The sequence below is a fragment of the Sinohyriopsis cumingii genome, chromosome 8 (assembly GCF_028554795.1).
Source record: "Sinohyriopsis cumingii isolate HCF-2022 chromosome 8, ASM2855479v2, whole genome shotgun sequence".
Classification (NCBI taxonomy): Eukaryota; Metazoa; Mollusca; class Bivalvia; order Unionida; family Unionidae; genus Sinohyriopsis; species Sinohyriopsis cumingii.
This window is the reverse complement of record NC_142968.1, coordinates 103658876-103679129: the sequence shown is the minus strand read 5'-3', so window position 1 is coordinate 103679129 and position 20254 is coordinate 103658876. Positions and strand designations below refer to the sequence as shown.

General features: G+C 36.8%; 1 protein-coding gene across 1 annotated transcript; it reads right to left on the bottom strand.

The window, feature by feature from the left end:
- Positions 1-6212: 6212 nt before the first annotated feature.
- On the bottom strand, positions 6213-17230 carry LOC149794278 (small ribosomal subunit protein eS25-like). The gene is made up of 4 exons (XM_089968435.1): positions 17174-17230; positions 13430-13519; positions 10107-10290; positions 6213-6341 (listed from the first exon to the last, which is right to left on the bottom strand). The coding sequence occupies exons 1-4, from the start codon at positions 17174-17176 to the stop codon at positions 6262-6264; spliced, it is 357 nt and encodes a 118-aa protein (XP_089824561.1). The 5' UTR covers positions 17177-17230; the 3' UTR covers positions 6213-6261.
- Positions 17231-20254: the final 3024 nt, after the last annotated feature.

Genomic DNA, 20254 nt, shown 5'->3' with positions numbered 1-20254 from the left:
TAGAAATTGTACATGATCTAAGCACACTGCTAACTAAAATGACTGCTCCGTTGTGCTAAAAAAAAATCAGCCTGAATTAGTCATAAGTACATGAAAATTAATTTTGCCAGACTAGACAACACCAGCTTCTGAAAGTGCAATGAATGAATTACCAAATATATAAAATGTAAAAAAAAAATTATCGGCTCTTTTTTATACAATTTACCTCTGAAGTTCAAGAAATGAAAATGACCAAGTGGAGCTAGCACTTTTTTGAAAGGTACACATCTTGTGTAAGGCCGAGATGTATACTCTATAACCCATATTACACTCATCAATCATATACCAAAATAATTAAAGGTTCTTTGAATTATACCTAAGATATACAAAGTATTTGTTAAATAGCCAGTATAACCAGTGAGGAAAGCCGATGAAATTCTTTTTCTTTAAAATTCTAACCCCTATGCAAAATACGAAACTGTAGAGCGCCACCTAAAATAATAAGAAGACGACGATAGTTCTAAAAAAATAATTACATTCAAATGAGACATTGTACGTATGAAAAGATTCTCACTACACGCGCTCGGTATACGTTAGTTTCCTCTGACCCTTTTCACCCCATTTTTGATATTTGGATATTTATGTTGGGGTGTAGGGTCAGAGTCCATTCCCTATCGAAAACTTGGAATTCGCTGACACCATCTGCTGTCGGCATGGGGTAGCCACTTACTAACCGGCCCAACAAACTTGAACGACCTTTACATATTCATCTTGCCGGGGTGCTGACACCAAACTTCTTACACACCTCACAATCAAATTCTAAAAGGTGCGATGTCGTGACTTTGGTAGACATCTCGGTGTTGTGCCAGTGGTCTTATCCTTTAGGTAATAAAAATCGATGCTTCCTGAAAACTGCCTAGAGAGTGACATAGCAAAAATAAAAAGTTTTATGTTAGTATTATTTCTTTAAATATGCATGATTATGACCTGGTTATTTGGTGACACAAATCGACCTTAGATACTAAATACGCAAGCCCATTGTCCTAACTTTGAAATTCCATGAAGACTTTTATGTCTCTCTTGGTATTGAGATACCTTTGTAATCCGCACATTGCTCGAATCTAAAGAAGCAAAACTGAGCCAATAAATGGAAAGGTACGTTGCGTGGATTGAACAGCGTAAATACTATTTTAATGGACTATGTCAGCTTTCACGTATTACTTATTGTTTCCAGCAATCCAGTTGAGAGACCTTTTACGTTATTTGAAACAAAAACTATTGTTTCGGCACAGTGAGCGGGGTAGTGGGTTCATAGTTAAAAGGAAAGAAAATAGCTCGCATTGAGACAATCTCTCTCACCCCAACCCTAGTACTTTTCTGTATCTTCTATTTAATATTCCGGGCCCTGAATCTTCCATGCAGATCAATATATCGGAACCTGTTATCTTCCATGCAAGGGGGCCCCGAGTGGCCGAGTGGTCTAAAGCGCTCACCGTCACGGATCACTGCCATCTCACCTCTGTCTGCGTGAGTTCGAGTCTCGGATTCGGCTAATGTGGTTATGTGAGAAAGCTTGCCAGTAGCTTCTCGTGGGTCGGTGGTTCTTTCCGGGGTTTCCCGTGTTCTTCCTCCACCATTTATACTGGCCGCCATATATAGCCTATCTTGTGCTGAAAAATGGCGTTAAACCCTACAACAACAACAATCTTCCATGCAGATTAATATCCCGGGCCCTGTATCTTCCATGCAGATTAATAATCCCATTATCCGGGCCCTGCATCTTCCACGCAGATTAATATCCCGAACTTGTAAACTAACTAGAACAAGCCAACTCAAGAACGGATATGTTCCAATTTTTCGACAGAAAACAAATAGGATGTCTGGGGACAGAATCAGATGTGTTCAAGTAACGGTGCAGGTCCAATGAGAAAAGCTCAACCACCGCCGTGTAATTCAAACAACACAATTTAAAACCTCGACATAGAAAATATAACTTTCAACCACTACTGTTTTATTCAACAGATACATTCTAAAATCACGACCTACAAAATGGAACTTTAAGGACAAGCGTTTCTGATACAACATGTGAAATTGGAATTCTCGACATATGATATTAAAATTTCAACGGCAACGTGCTGATTGGACCAGCTTTTGTCCGCTACGGCACCTCATAGTGCGTGGCACATATTTTATTGTACATATTGTAATCAGGTCAAATCGAACTCCACAACAAAAATAACCTGTGCAGAACAAGAGAAAATAACAACGAAGAATATTTAAGGTTACATACATCAAATGCTTGTCTATATAATGCCACGATGCACCAAATTTGATTTAAATCTAGTAGTAGTAGTAGCAGGTCAGTACTATAGCAAAAACAGCTAGTACTACTACCACTAACAATGCTGAATGGCCTCACGATGAACTAGGCCAGCATAACTAGCCAAGGATCAAAGCATTTGCGTGAAATGTGTGACATTGACCTCAAGGTCAAAATATTGTTTAAACATGTCATAGAATGAATTCTCTTTGCTTCGAAACAAATTAACTAAATTAACAATACAAATCCATCAAGGGCTTTTGGAAATGTAAGCAAATGGAGAAAAAAAATGTATAAAGAATTATTGGAAATTTTCTTTGCAACCTTGATCCCAAAATCAAAGGGCAGAGTGCGAATTTCAGAAAATGCATAAAGTTTTCTTTAGGTAATATTTGCATATGTAACAATTTCAACCAAAATCGTATTAAATAGCTGTGGGTGTGACCTTGACCCCAGCATCAAAAGAACAAGTATGTTACAGAATGAATTGTCTTAGCTTCATAACGATTCATTCTGTGTATAAAGTCCATCAATGGCATTTAAGGGCAAAACTATGACATTTTTTAACCAAACCATTAACTTATATTTATGACTATGGATCGATTTCGCGTATTGCAGACGGAATTGTCTTAGCTTCATAATGAGGCTTCCAAAGTATAAAAAAAAAATAGTAGCACATTAAATATTGTGCTCATATAACTGAATGCATTCAGCTTGAAATAAATAACCGTTCACATAGATCACGAGTCAAACTGCCAACTTTCCTTTTAATCGTAGACTTTGGTCCGTAAGGTTTCAAAAATTACGTGATGACTAGGAGCGTACAGTGAGTGACACGCACACACACGTCACTTGTCTCTCCGTGGCAATGCTGGCAGGCAGCAGCTATGTACACGATTAACCTAGCTCTCGATACACTTCCAGTACGGGAGAATCTATCCGTTCACGAATATTTCAGTTTAGGGTTTAGGGATCAATATTGCTGGGTTTTGCTTCAAACTTGCCACAACTTTTAAACCAATCTATTAGATCCCCCAATATATATATATATATATATATATATATATATATATATATATATATATATATATATATATATATATATATATATATATATACATACATATATATATATATATTACACACATACACTCACATAATGGGCATACCAACATTGACCCCTGTGGGCTGTCACTACACTATTCTCCACGGGCACTGCCACTCCCACCCAGGGACACATTTCAACTTTTTTTCGGGGGGGGGGGGTACTTGATGGGGAGGAGGGCAAAGCTTGGCGGGCTTATTAATTTTCGTATATATGCTACAGCAATTTTACAGCACATGCAAATTCGGGGGGGTGTGTGTGTAAATTCCCCTCCCCCGCTCCCCAAATGACGTAAAAGTTCATGCATAAATACACTTGCTTAGCATGAAATATAGCAAACAATAAATGCATTGTGTGAAGGCAAAAGAATAGCAAGACAATGCTAGACACCACCTCGGTTTAGATTTGATTCAAGTAGTCTCTGTTCACTTGCATTAACTGTACCAAATGCAAACACTTAGATGCCAGTGCGCAAAATTTAATGGGAACCACATTTGAAGCTAAAGTAGGGGCAGGGGGTATTGCATGGTTCTCCTTGGAAGCCAGTTGCTGGCAGCTACTGGTGGTATGGCTTTGAATTTTAGACATTTGGCATAATGCCAGGACATATCCGCCCCCAACTAAGATTGGCCAAGTTCCTTTTTAGTTATTTTCAGCATTTATGAAGGTTTTTATAGTTTGCAATGGCTGTAACCAGGTGTATGTGTGCGTTTGTGTGCGATCTGGATTTATTAACGTAGCTTTAACAATTTTTCAGTCATATCGCTACAATGTCTGCAGTGTGGCAGTTATAGTGACGTTTAGCACTGGGGGCATCATGCTGCAAACATGTAGCATCATGTCCCACTCAAGCACATTAATCTGACCAGTCCTAACACCAACCTCTTAATGCTGAACACCTAGCAAGGCAGCTGTTAGTACCAGTTTTACAAGTCTTTGGTATGACTCGACCGGGCTTCTAACCCGTCCCCTCCTGCATCTGATGCAAAACACTCTAACCACTAGGCCACCGGAGAGGTCTCCTAAAAACAGGCAAGCATTCATGCCAAGATTTTAAGTAAACTTTAAAGAAAATGTTCCATAGATCAATACATTTTTAAGGTAAAAATATATTTAATGGACAAAATACTAGCTCACTTGTTATGATGACCATGCCCCATATTCGCAAACCTAGTCAACCCAAGTGGATAATCAAACTCCATTTCTTGCATTCAATAATGATAACACTTGTCAATATACTTAAAACTTGCCTAGTTCTAGCATCTAGCTGCAGTTATTTTATTAAAAAGAAAATTGAATCCAAAGAAACAATATTGGGTTCGAGTTTGCAATCATTGCTCTGTGAAAATGGGGCCAGGCCTGGAGATCATAAATCTCGGAGCTTTCGTCCGAGAGCAAGTTTCTAGCATCAGTAACTCGTAATCTTTCAAAAGTACGATTTAAGACGTGTCAAAACACAATCTCAAGCTAAAAAGTGTTTGGATTTCCAGGCCAGATCAGTTAAATTTACGAAATGATGAAGGCCTTTTATAATCAAAGAGAAAGTAGAGTTCTGCTGAAAGTTTACATTGTCATGAGATCAGATTTGTTCAATGTCCAATGCAGAGGGCATGGGATGGCACCATGTTTGCTTCAAGTGTAGACGTTGTTCTGATTTGTGTAGGCTTCATTATGATGGAGTAGATTCATTAAATTTCATGAGCTCATGTACCATTTCCTTGAGCTCAGCACAAATGAACTTCAATGCTTTTTAAAAAAGGTCTCCAGATGAAAACAATGCACACCCAGAATCACCAGCCAACAATGCAAAGTAACTGTGAAGCACTAATTGAAAAGAAAATAGAAGAAAGAATTCACTTGGCTAGAATACGGTCCATATGAAAATGCACACCCAGAATCACCAGCCAACATTGCAAAGTAAATGTGGCGCACTGACAAGAAAAATGGACGAAAGAATTCCCTTGGCTAGAATGCGGAACATCTGTTAGGAAGAACTGCTGGACTTGTGTTCGCTCAAGTGCATGGACTGGAAATATGAATAGTCCTTTCGTGATAGGGTCTACAAATTCTTTAAAATCTGCCCGTTTGCCACAAGGTATCTTGAGAACGTACTACTGCCCAAAGGCATTCTTTCACAATGAAATAAATAAGTTTGCAGAGAAAAATGTGTTATTGCATTACAAATGAGGGTTATGGAAGTTTTTGTAATGAATTATATGTAATTTGTCGGTTTCCATTTTCACTACAATAAAGATTAAAAAGTGCAAGTGCAACAGACTAAATAGAAAATCAACCATTAACTATGACTTTTGGATAAATATGCGCCAAATCGTAAAATAAAACTGATGAAGTGCAAATTTTATGTCAGAAGCAGTCATCTGGCCATCATTTGGTTAAAAAGCTTAGATTTTTGTAATGGCCAATGTTATATGAAATGTGCTATGAAGAGATGAAAGATACTGTTAAAAGTGCAACTAAAAACAAAAATGAAAATGAATTAATAAACTATGACCGGAAATTGCATTAGATTATTGTGCATGTTTGTTGATTTTTAAATTTCACAGAGAGAGAGAGAGAGATAGAGAGAGAAAGGTAAGGAGGGAGCATTTAATGCGAGCTCTCATTTCCTATTTCAAGCTGAAACAATTAGGGACAAGATGAAAATTTCTGTACATTCTTGACCCCCACAATTTACAACAGTCACCAAGGTTTTTTTTACTATCCATCTAACAGCCCCAGGGAAGGACACCAAGATTTCTTTCACTCTCAATCTTACACCATTGGGGTATAAACTGACAAAGAGAGTCATTTTTGTTTAGTATTTTATTTTCCTCAGATGAAGTAAGAAGAACAGCATTCAATCATCCTCAGCCTCACCCTTTGTTGCTCTTGTGTAGATGAGCTGGGAATGGTGCTTTGATACCAACTTGATCAAACCTGAAACAGAGAAGACAACTCAAAATTAGTCCAATGCATTTGCATGATACTTGCAATTTTCTTTGTAATTTAAGCAGGACTCTTGAAGCTTTTGCTACAGTCTACCTTTTCTTTTCAATTATTTGCAACTTAACTCCTTTTTTCAGTGTTTGTCAGTTCCTTGGTTAACTCTGGTAAGAAATTTACTAAGCCATGACACACATTCCCAATTTCAAATACATTTCCTACCTATTAGAGAGAAATCGTAAGACATCAAACTAAACCAAAGGAAACTAAATGCTATATTTTACACAAGACATTGGAGGTTGGGCATGGAGCTAATTTATGCTTGCGTTATAAGCACATTGGTTATACCTGTCAATACAGAGCATTTCCATTAATGAAGTTGTTTGTACTTTTTTCATTTTTAAGAATACAAGAGGGCCTATTGCATTTATGATGGTTATACTGAAACTGAATTAAAAGACAGAACCTGAACTAATGAATTTCACTGAAGAAACTTGTTTCATTGGGCTTTCTCAAATGAAGTTATTGCCTTCTTTCGTATAAATTACCCTTTTTAAATTTACCCAACCTCCAAAAGGACATTAACAGTACTCCAAAAGGTTTCAATGATCATGTGCATGCAAAAACACTATTACATCAATGCTTTTTGTTGCTGTTCACTCACAAAACAAGATTTTATTTTCTCGAAAACTAGCGAGTTATTTTAAGAAACTTACTGTCACATTTTTAAGCTTTTTCTACAAGTAAAATATTGATCCCAAGATTTCATTACAAGTAATGTGAAACGTCTTGTCATCCTTAAGGTAATCTCCAAGTGCCAATTAAAGAATTTCAAGTTCACTAAAACCATCTGGAACCTGCTTCTCCATATCAAACCATGTATTTATTTTGCTTTGCTGGTTTGTAATCTTTGACCACATTTGTGAATACATAGACTAATGTAAGGTGGTTTAAATTATACTCTTTACATAATAATATGCATAAGTATTTGACTGATCGATTAAAATGAATTGACCAGACGTCATACACAGGTAGGTATTGCATGCATATTAACCAGTCATTAACACCAACTCCTTTGAGTTGATACAAAAGATGTAATTAACATGACAACACAAAGCAGGTCTGCTTTTAATGGGAGTGTAAGTGTGTGTGATTTGGATTTTTAACATAGCTTTAACATTATTTTAGTCGTATCGTTACAATGTCTGCAGTGTGGCAATAGTGATGTCTAGCACTGGGGCTCATGCTGCAGACATGTAGCATGATGTCCCACCCAGTCATATTATCCTGACACCTGGCTGACCAGTCCTAACACTAAGCTCTTAATGCTGAGCACCTCACAACGCAGCTGTTAGTACCATTTTATAAGTCTTTGGTATGACTTGGTTGGGGTTCTAACCCACGACCTCCTCCACCTGAGGCAGATGCTCTAACCATTCGGCCACCGATGCAGTTGGAAGTGTAAGAATGTAACAAATATTTCTCTTAGTCTGATTTCAAAACACAACCCTTGATAGGTTTTCACACCGAAAAACTGACATAGCTGTGACATTGATACATTTGAATACAAGAGGCAGTTTGTATTTTTGATAATTATTCTAAAACTGCATTAACACAGAACTAAAACACAAAGTTCACTTGATGTTGTTGTTGTAGGGTTTAATGCCATTTTTCAGCACATGATAGGCTATACATGGTGGTCAGTATTATTGGTGGAGGAAGAACACCGGATAACCCTGGAAAGAACCACCAAGAAGCAACTGGCAAGCTTTCTCACATACCCCCATTTGGCTGAATCCAAGACTCGAACCCATGCAGACAGAGGTGAGATGGCAGTGATCCGTAACAGAGCGCTTTAGACCACTCGGCCACCCCAAAGTTCACTTGACAAAACTTGATTGATTGGGGTGTATTCATCAAGTGTTTTCACAAGGACCAGTAGGCATTGGTAACATTCTCATTGACTGAATTATTGTTATTTACAGTGTATTCATAATGGTGTTGTAAAGAAAAATTAAACAATATATTAAATATGAAAAGTTGACAATTTGATGTTTTCAAATTTCCGGGTACTAACCACCATTTTGACAATAAAACGAGCGATACTGCATTGTTTTATTTACCAGTTTTGATTAAGATTTTCTTCAAGTGCAACAAATAGGGTGCAAATTTTTCTTTTATTTTCTAGTTTAAAAAAATTGGGATCTACACATGACCACACACAACCAGGATTGCGAGTTATCCCACCAAGATTTAGAGAAAAAGTGGTTTTTTATTATGTCATAAAAATCTCTCATTGGACAGATACTCAAATAATAGAAGTCACTAAATGTTGCAATATTGCACTATATCACTGTCACTAAGGAATACTGCCATGAAATACTAAACAACAAAATAGCCATTTCACTATCAAATCGGAGGGCATTCTAGACTTGTGGGCATATAGCAATTTATAGGTGTGAAACCAAACACCTATGCTGTGTATCGATAGAGTTCACAATACCAGCCTATTATATGATACATTACTGATACACATATTAACTAGATGATCTTTCATCTTTAGAAGGGCACTGTTATATTATAAACTGGTTGTATTTTCAGTACACAGATCCGACATTCTGTCAACAGATTAAAAACATACAGAATATTATACTCACAATGTATGACAAAAAACTTCCCTATTGATATAAAGCAGGCATAACCTGGTGAAAGGGCATTCAAGTTTGCTATTCTGGCTAGTAAGCAACTACCTTATGTGTGCATGATGGGTCAGAGAAAACTTGGACAACTTTATGCTGAACAAGCTGTTGCAATACAATTACTATGGAACTGATAACAGAGGAGTTACCAATTTTCACTTTCAAGAATACGAAGGCAAACGACTAATACAATATCTGATAAAGTTTTGTAGATCATAATAAGGTCTATGACAAATAAATGTCACATGACATAAGCCTCGAACTGTACTTGTTATATTGTGTCTTACTTGCTACCGACATCACCAGATGGATCTGAACTCTGAAACGGGATTTTCTTTATTTTTCTCATGAACTGAATGGATACATGTTGACAGCCACACTCAAAGTAGGTAATAAAAAGTTAAAGATAAGTGTATAAATCATTCTTTTCTTTGTCACTGTGGCCTTGAAATTTGAATCTAAAACCAACAGATGTCTCTCACCTAAAATGCAAACCATTAATGAGGTTTGGTCCAGGTATCTGGTGTACTAGTTAATTTAGTTACTACAACCTTGAACTGTAACCGTTTGAGCCTGAAATTAATTGCATTTGAACTTGTTGCCAATGCAAGGTAAATTTTGGTAATGGTCAATAGTGAAGGACAGACAAACCACATCATAAAAAAATGGTCCACCTTAAAACAGGTGGATAAATATACTGATTTGGCTTGATCTGTAGTTCTGAATTATGGGCAAGTAGATTGTCTTTTTTCATAAAAATTTCCAGCCAAACATTTAGTGACATTTGTTGAGGAATTTTTTTTATTTAAATTTGTTTCCAGCTTTAGGTTAACAAAAACATTTTGCATCACACTAGGTTTTGGTGTGTTATGGCACTGTAACAGAAATGATTTATTGCTGAGGAAGCTGCAATTTGAATAAAGTGCCTTGCCAATGGCACACTATTGGTTGATGACCCAGCCTGATCCAATTGTATGATTCAAAAACTGCACCTTTTCTGACCAGCTCATTAGAAATTATGCCTCCATGGCTCTTCATCACACTAAAACTATAACATTACCTTTTGCATGAAGTTCTCTCAAGGCTTGCTTAGCCAGGGAACCTCGGACTTTCAATCTTTCTGACACGACTGATGGCGTGATCAGCTTATAGCTGGGAACTTCTTTGTACAGTTTGTCATATGTAGCTTTGTCAAAAAGCACCAAGTTGTTAAGCTTGTCACGGACTTTTCCCTTGGACCACTTCTGCAATAAAATAGCAAAGACTATGTAAAATTTGAAAATTCAACAATAAAATATTAAAATTGGAAGAATCAAAAGTCTCGTTCATAAATCGGGAAATTAAAAAAATGTTACTGCCATCTGGCATTCTGGAAACATGTTGGGAAAAAATCCTATACCGACAATCAGCTGGAGCTAGTGAAGAAACAAATGCTGCATGGGATATAAAGGAATTGTAGGAATCAATGCAGTCCGTCAGTTCCCTCATTTTTTCATTTCAACTGCAGAAATATTAAACCATGTCAGATATTTCTGAGACTTCAATGGACCAAATTTGATAACAGAAGTATTTTCTTGTATGCTTTGTTGTTGAAGTTGTTAAAGGGTTTAACGCCATTTTTCAGCACAAGATAGGCTATACATGGCAGCCAGTATAACTGGAGGAGGAAGAACCCTGGAAAACCCAGGGAAGAACCACCGACCCACGAGAAGCTACTGGCAGGCTTTCCCACGTATCCACGCTAGCCGAGCCTTAGACTCGAACACGTGCAGACAGAGGTCAGATGGCAGTGATCCGGAACGGTGAGCGCTTTAGACCACTCGGCCACTCGGGGCCCCTTCTTGTATGCATGAGTTGACATGTTCAAAAGTATAAAAGATCATTCTCATGGTCTTAATCCTTCAACTTTATATCATGGCTGGCATATCACTAAGTTTGTAATGTATACTTCTTACATTCAACAAGACTGACTAGATCCATATTTCTAAACTGGCAACATTCAAAGTATTTTGCATGTATACCCACAAGCCAAATCGGACAAAAATGCATATATCTTTGTATTATCATGCTCACAAGTCATGGCAGATACCCCAACCCTGCTGTTAGACTTCACCACTGAAATCAGCATCAGAATGCTATCAACTTGTCAAGTGAAAAACAATTAATTACAAACTCAGAATTCACAAGATCAATTAAGTACACCATAAAAAAGGTGAGCAGTTACCCATGACTTTATGTCAAGTAGGTCTGATTCTTAAATTTTGTTACAACTGGAAAATATGACAGCCATCAGACCTGCACCATTTTCTAATCAGAACTTGAGAACCTGACACTGATGCCAGCATTCCTCTAAGACAGTGTGATAACAATGTATTTTAGATATCCACTATGGTTGCCACATTGGAGGTAAGGTCACCACCATTTTATGTCGGGACTGGCTACATGATCTTTGTACTGCTGTGAAAACCCCATGTCAATAAAATCAACCATTCTGGTGAAGTAGCCACGAGATAATTTCTAGCATGGCTGCTGTTTGGAATGAGCATAAGGATCATTTTAATACATGACCATTTAAGTGAATCCCATGCTGATAAGACCCACTCTTCAAGATGGTAATGATTTCCATGAAAACTGCTATAGCAGCAAAAACTCGGAGGTCACATCTGCACCATTTTATGATCTGAAGAAATATGCGAGTTGCATTCTAGTGAAGGAGTCCCTCAAAGGAACTGATGCTATGCTATTCAACAACAATTTCCAGGAATTTGAGAGGAGTCCAGTCCTTTCTTTTAACTGTCAAATCTTGAAGCTATCTCTGATGCTCTTCAGGAATAAAAAGATTTTCAAATTATCTGCTGTGGTACACATGTGGGATGTCAGTTTGGCACCATTTTCATTTAGAACAAAATAGAAGTCTTTCTGTGAAAACCGCACGCTTTAATGATCATTTCATTAAGAAGGAGTAGTGTCAAGAATTTTAAGACAGTCATTGTGACAGCCATACTGGATGCACAAATGGCACTTTTTCAGAACTTGTAGCAATAAGATTTTCAAGCTGGCTTTTGTGGAGACCATATTAGGTGTCAGATCAGCAACATTGTCATTTAAGCCCAACTGGACATTAGAAGAAGTGTTTTGGTGAATACCCCATGTCACTATGACTTTCTGTTACGGTAAAATTTTAACAATATTTATAAGATTGCTGTGATGGGAGCCATACTGGATTGAGAGCAACACCATTTCATTAAGAACCAGCTAGACATGAAGTTATTTCGTGAAAACTCCATGTTGATTTGACAATCTAGGAAGCAGAGTCGCACTAATCAGATTTGTCAACATAGTCACCATGTCAACCATAATCAACATTAGAGTGGTACTTGTTCTTCAAAACAGTATTAAAATACAAAAAGCTCTAACCATACTTTACAAAAATAACGACCACTCCAGTGGCCTCGTGGTTAGAGGTCACGGGTTCAAAACCCTGCAGTCATCCCAAAGACTTAATAAAAATGGTACAGGCATCTGCCTCACTAGGCGCTCAGCATTAAGACGTTAGTGTTAGGACTGGTCGGTTTAGTATCAGAATGTGACTGGGTGGGACATCATGCTACAGGTCAGTGGCATGATGCCCCAGTGCTAGACATCACAATGAACTGCCACTGCAGACATCATAGCAATATGACTGAAAAAATTGTTTTAAAAATCTAAATGAAACACACACAAATAACACACAGTTTCTGTCTTATACAAGATAACTTGCTGCACAATTTCTTTAAAAGCATTATACAGTAAACTAAAAAAATAAACTTTCCAGAACTAGAGACCAATACTTTACATAATTAATTCAGTTCATCCCACTGTTTGCAAGTGTAATATTGGATAATTCATCAAACTCCTCAAAATTCTTTGTTCTGAGCTTTCATGGATTCATCTGGTTTCTGGGGTTGAAAAAGCTTGGGATTTCACACTTTCATTTCCATAAGGTCTTTAGTAAAATCCCAACTCCCATGTCTTTTTAAGCTCATTTCTATTCCTTTTTCTGCCTATATATTTTATATTTAAAAACCATGCAAGATTTATTATTATTAGCAAAATTACTATTTCTGGGTTCAATGGAGGAAAATGGCATGGTAGGAGGCATAGATTCTTGTCAGAGTAAAGACAAATTTAAAGCGAAACTTCAAGACAAGGTGACCATTTTACTCAGACAACCCCATAGCAGACAGAGGACCCTGATCTGATGGGTCTTACTATAAACATTTGATTCCTTTGGTAATTCTCCGTGGAACTTCAAAACCTGAATGGAATCTCTCGAAACCATTTTCAACTCAATACAAACACCTGTGCAATACTTTTAGTCATAGTCAAGATTTTCAAGGTTACCTTTTTCTTGGCCTTTCCACCACCACCACCTTCTTTTTTCTTTGCTGGCTGTGCCTTCTTGGAGTCCTTGGGATTTTGCTTCTTTGCTGGCTGTAACAGATATAAAAGACAATACAACTTTCTCTTTGCTACAAGAGTTTTATTTTCATCAATTTCTATTTTGTTTACTTCTTTCCAGTTTCAAGGCACAAATTTCTAGTGTACAGCATAAGACTCCAACTGCATTGGTCACACTATATTATTCTTTTTTCTCTATGCAACCAAATCCTGTAAAAGCAAGTGGCATCAATTTCAGTTGACTGAACTGCATCTGTGTTGGTCTTTTATGGCAGAGCAACACAAGTTTTCCTGCAAACTGCTTCAACTGTTTTTACTTTTTGAGAAGCTAAATCAACCTGCACTAGCAACATCCGGACACTTAAGACCATCACGGTCAATATAAGCCAATTATGCAAATATTCTTGAAAATTAGACTCTAGTTACCTTGGCGAAGTGGACAGAACAGAGGTACAATGCACCAAACATCTGGACAGTCAGTGGCATAGTTCGAGAACTTGGGATGTTACAATATTCACACCAACCCACTTGTTTGCAATACCCCTACTGATTTTAAAGGCAAAATTTGTCATTTCATTCATCAATTTTTAATTTTCAGTCAATCACCAAAGGTCCAAAACACTGAAGCTTATTGACATTTCAAATCAACAGATATTTCTTTAGTAACAGTTGCCATATTCGCATGGGCCAGTCTACATTTTCAAGCAACAATGTGGTGTAGTTCACAATCTTTGATAATCTCAATAATTCTGCATGCTTTGGAGTTCACCTCTTCGAAGATGTGCATACAAATACTGCTCACCAACCTGTTCTGGTTTTTAAGACTATTTCACTAAAAAACGGTTTACTCCTAGTATTTGTAATGTGATGCTTTAAGATTTAAAACAAAAGGGAACAAATAAAAAAGGAGAAAGTCTTGTATACACATTTAAAGAGATTGAACTCCAAACTTTACGAAATTGAGATTATCGATGGTACGGAATCGTATCAGATCTGTTGCCTTAAAACATCTACTGGCCAATGCAAAATATGGCTGTCATGTTGGTGAAGAAGTTTTCATTTGATCTGAATTGTCAATTTTACAGTGTTTGTGCCACACCCACCAAATACAATCAGGTTAAAATCATAAATTGATGGATTAATGGATTTTTTATTTTTGGGGGTAAAAATCTGTGGAAGGTACAAACAGCAAGGTGTGTGAATACTACAACTTGGACAGTAGTTTTGTTTCTCCGTTAACAACCATATGATCACTTATATTCAGGGTCTTTTAGCAGCAACAATATTGCTTTCCGAATGTACTCTGGGTAAAAGAAGCAAGTTTCTCACCCCTTTTCATAGAGCCTGACATACTGTACGTGTACAACTGGGCTGATAAAAAGATTAGTCCTACACTGTAAGACATGGCACATGTTGGTTTTGTTTAAGTGCTATATCTTACTATCCAAATAACAGCCTTGTAATGTTTTCTGATCCAGTTGACATCGGAACGAGTAGTCAAAGTTTCAAGAACATCTCATACGTTTGGCAACATATATCGGGACACTATTCCACTAATTTATGTGTAATTAATATACTTAATGTGCAGTCTTTATCATGGCGGAATGAAAATAATGACACTAGCAAATGGACGCATTTTTATGTTCTGTTGACAAACATTTCTACAATGATTTTTGATACTTCCGGTATTAAATAAGAGGACTACTCATTTTATTGGATCATATGCAAGGAATATGTTCAAATTGTTGATATTAGGCTAAAAGATTCACACCCCGCTTGCTCCATTGACATGTATATGCTCGTGTTAGTACCCTGTCCACGAGGTAGGAGTATGGGTTCTAATATTAGTAAGCCCATTTTCAGAATAGGGGTGTGCACACATCTACAGTTGTTGTTGTTGTAGGGTTTTAACACCATTTTTCAGCACACGATAGGCTATACATGGCGGCCAGTATTAATGGTGCAAGAAGAACAAGGGAAAACCCCAGAAAGAACCACCGACCCACGAGAAGCTTTCTCACATACCCACATTGACCAAATCTGCACATCTACAGATGTACATATACAAGTCGTCTGCTTCCGATATTTACAATGTCAAATCAAGCAAAGGAAAAGAATGACAACAAATTTGCCTTTCCCGTGGATTTAACAAGCGGTTTAATTTCTATGTTCATGTGTGCAAAGGGATACAATTATAAAATCTTAACATTATGAAATTTATGGAATTATTCGGCAGTTGCCGAACAGGATGAGCTACGTCATTATGTTGTCTGATGGAAATAAATTAGCCCATAGTGTACGCAATAAGACGCTGTTCTTATGGAAAGTCCGTTAAGCACGAAAGGTGCAGGGGATGCAATAGCTACGATGTCGTAGCCTCAACTTGATTTGTTGTGGTTGAGGCTACGAACTGATCCCATATCATGTAATGGAGCAAAAAATTTCGTCACTAAAGTCAGAAAAACAAACAGTGTAGAAATCAAATACATAAGTATAATCATATTGTGGAAGAAATTTGGCTTATTTTGAATTTATTACGCCCTTACGCGATAAAATAAATTGGCATGGTTACTCTAACCTTATCCTGTCTGCCATGACAGATAACGCGAGGCTCTCGCCGTGACCTCTTTTCTACGTAAGTCTTGCCAGACCATATTTTGGATTTTCTACGCTATACAATTATCAATTAAGTGTGAATAATCGCTTCTTGGTGGAATTTCAAAGTTGCCGGTAAACCGTATTTACTTTTAATGCGCAGAATTTCTGACCCAAACGGCGCCAAAATTTTACGACGATTTGTTTACATTTCCAAAAAAGGCGCCAATGTCCTTATATGGCACACAAACGAGACTATGAACGGAAGTAATCATTATCTGAAATAATATGGTGGACGATCTAAACGAAAATATCGGCTAAAAAATGTAAACGAGATTTTACAACTATTTTTACAATGATTTTCGATACTTCCGGTATTAAATAAGAGGACTACTCAATTTATTAGATTACATGCAAGGAACATGTTTAAAGTTTTATTATTAGGCTAGAGGAACGCCGGGTGTGAATCACACCCGGCTTGCTCCATTAACACGTATATGCTCATGTTAGTACCCTGTCCACGAGGTACGAGTAAGGGTACTAATATTAGTACTAGGGATGCAAGTATTTGTGCCATTCTGGTCACAGGTTAGAAATTATAAATCAGCGATTCAGTTGAATTAGTGCTCTGCACATTTTATCACATTAAACGTTTTGGTTATTGAAATCGGCAAGGGATACAAACAAACGGGGATGTATAGACAACACTCGATAGATGGCCACATGTTCGAATATTTACTTAACAGCCCAGCAAGGCAAACCTTTTCCAAAATTAAAATTTACCATCTTTTTTTTTTCATTGTAAAACTTTACATAAAAATAAACTTGCTCGACACTAAAAAAAAAAAAAAATCCGCCTACTGGCTAGTTGGGCAAGGAAACTAGGTCCCCCAACTATGGCTTGCCTCGTGTTACTACCACGTGCGATGCGTCTGGTTCGATACACCTCGTTTGAGTTAAGTAAATTGTCCTGAAGCATAAAATCTTACATATCTGTTTTATTTTGAACATAAAAATTGTTTTGCTAGAGTTTAAAGAGCAAAATTAAATGCATATAACCGAAAAATATTATCCCCTACCACGGATGCATACCATTATGAAAGATGGACGTTGAAAAGAAAGAATACCCACAATTCCAAAGTATACATTTTCTAACTTCACGCATAGGCCCATAAACGGTCGCGGAATAGCTTCACAGCCTGACTATATTACTGTGTTCATTCCAATGCATTCGACTTATAGAAACGGTTCATTAAAAGCTTGTGCAAATTTGCATCTTTGTACAATACAGCTATTTTTTCCAATTATAATAATGTTCCTTCCATCTTAAAAAGTATCCTTTGGTATAATTTTTCTTTTTCTTCCAGATCGATTGCGTATATAAAAAGTCACAACAGCAAAAGAAAATAATTAAAACTCTGACTGTTGTCATTGCTGCATTCTTGTTACTGCTCTTCTTTTTTTTTTTTTTTTTTTTTTTGATGATCATTCGGATAATGCTGGTGAGAATAATGATGACCTCCCAAAAACGATAATTTTGATATGTGGTTCATTTCTTGAGATAAAAAAAAATGAGAAAACACATATTCTACATAACTTAGTAGGCCAGTGATCCGGACAACCTGAATATTTTATGACACCATCTTCCAAATATGATAGGCTATAAACAAAATCTCTTCTGGATGGCCGAGGTAATCGAATATTCAAAACAGATATGTCATATGCGTGACTCCACTGAGATTTAAAGATAATTTATGTACTAGTGCAATATTGGTAAAATATAGATAAAAGTATTTACTCTTCATGTACAATAAAATATTAAAAAGATATGATTTCACTACATCCACCACAAGCAAGTACAGATATGACTTTCAGGGTGAAATCGCACTCGTCATTCTTTTTCTTCCTCTTCACGTGCCAGTCTTGTTGAAAATATCATCTTTCTTTTTTATTCAGAAATATGTAGTTCACAATTGCTAGATCCATTGTTAATGACACAACCTTTTATCTTTCAGATAAAAGACATCCTTTTAAAAATGCTTCCACGCATGATAATGTAATGATTGATGAAACTAAATCGCTTAATTGTATTGAAAATATAGTGCAGTTTTCTGCTTGCATACTTTAACAAAATGTTTTAGCAGAGAATATGTACAAAATATAATCAAACTAGGATATGTGCTCATTTTTTTGTATTTGCATGTCCATTGTTAGATATTAGTGAATATTTTTTATTATTGAAAGTCGGTGTTAGAAAGATACTTTTCAACCCGAGTAATTGGCAAATTTCTGGGAGCAGACGTCGTAATGATTAACAAGATTTTATGACGGCATTGGATGGTTTCATCAAACGGACCCTCGGGAATTTCTTAAATTGTGCAATTATCTACATATTTTTTAGTATACATGGTTAGTAACTTGAGATGGAAGATTTGGGTTATGTTTTGTGTTGAATGGCGTGAAGTACTAATGTTTGGCTTGGGAAAACTCATTAGTGTGTTGCGTGGTGGTTGCCCGGATCGAGTGGATGATAAAAATATGAAATTAATAGACGGAATAAATAGTGTGTGTGTGTGTGTGTGTGTGTGTGTGATTTACATTTTTAACGTAGCTTTAATAATTTTTCAGTCATATCGCTACGATGTTTGCAGTGTGGCAGTTTATAGCGATGTCTAGCACTGGGGTTTCATGCCGCAGATTAGTACTAATATTAGTACCCTTACTCGTACCTCGTGGAACACAACAAATCAAGTTGAGGCTACGACATCGTAGCTAGCCGCAGATATGTAGCATCATGTCCAACCTAGCCACATTATCCTGACACCAGGCCGACCAGTCCTAACACTAACCTCTTAATGCTGAGCGCCAAGAGAGTCAGCTGTTAGTACCATCTTTTATAAGTCTTTGTTATGATTCGGCCGGGGATCGAACCCACGACATCATGCATCCGAGGCGAGCGCTCTAAACACTTTGCCACCGGATTTTAGGGAATAAATAGAGATCCGAGCAGAGATATAGAATAGAAGAACACAGGCCAATGTATAAAATATAACAATTTAATCAGTTATATAAACAAAATAAAATTGTACAAGACTACTTGAACGGTTCACTTCTATTAGAAACCAATTACCGAACCGTTATAACAAATGCAAGTAAGACTTTCGTTTACACAAATATGACCATTTTCCTCATAGAATCGACTGAGACTGTTCGAACTCAATTGCCCAGCACGATTGCATAACCTGATAACGGTTGGTTTCACTCCAGATTCAACACCGATAGTATTTTCTTTTAGGTATTGGTCATTTTCTTTATAAAGAAAATGTTAAGTGTGATCTGAGGTCAGGCAGAAGTCTAAATAATCTTGTTACTGTAAAATTTATTAATTCGTGCTCTATAATCTTGACAGGATGTACTGCATTCTGTTGTGTCCAGTTTTCATTTGGGATGGAATTTATTTCTTGAAATTATTTAATGCAAGTGACTTTTCTCTGGAAATAGCAAGTGCTCTCCATAAATAGCATCACTGGAAACAAAAACTTGAATTTGTACTGAAATTTTCAAATAAGGATTTAGTCCTTGGATTGTATTATTGTGATCCGACAAAAGACTAATGGTATAGCAGCATTAGACGGGCCACCACATGCATACCAATACCTTTAACGTTCGATTTAATTTGGATTTCCACTAAGGTTTATTCATAACTTTTATTATTATGACTTGTGTCTGTAATTCTAGGATTATTTGGAAATTAATTTGCAATATCGTAAGTTCTTTTTGACATTTTCACTTTGTATTCTATGTAAATAAAAATTATTTGTTGAATTTTACCAAACTTGTTGATTCACACTCTTTTCTATTACTTATTCTAAGACCATAGAGTCGTAAGTTCAAGCGGACACTAATTGCTTACACGGTTAGCAAGTCGCATCGTGGCATTTCATACCATATAAATTCTAGTTCACTTCTTTTTATTAAACATAGTACAAAAGAATAATGTATATCTCTGAAAGACTATTTAACACCACTAATCGATCCATAGCATGGCCAAGTCTCTTAATAAGGCATTACGTACTACCGTGTGGGCTATCACTGTCTGGATTAAGTGGCTGCCCAGTGCTCCCTAATGTCAATACAGTTGATTCTCGGTTATAAGAATTCACATCTTAACGA

Bases quoted from the DNA above. Each gene is read 5' to 3' on its own strand.
- LOC149794278 (XM_089968435.1), bottom strand. The intron at 10,291-13,429 runs GTAACCTTGAAA...ATTTTATTGCAG, and splicing joins GTGGAAAGGCCAAGAAAAAG to AAGTGGTCCAAGGGAAAAGT. The intron at 6,342-10,106 runs GTAATGTTATAG...TCTCTGTTTCAG, and splicing joins GAGAGAACTTCATGCAAAAG to GTTTGATCAAGTTGGTATCA.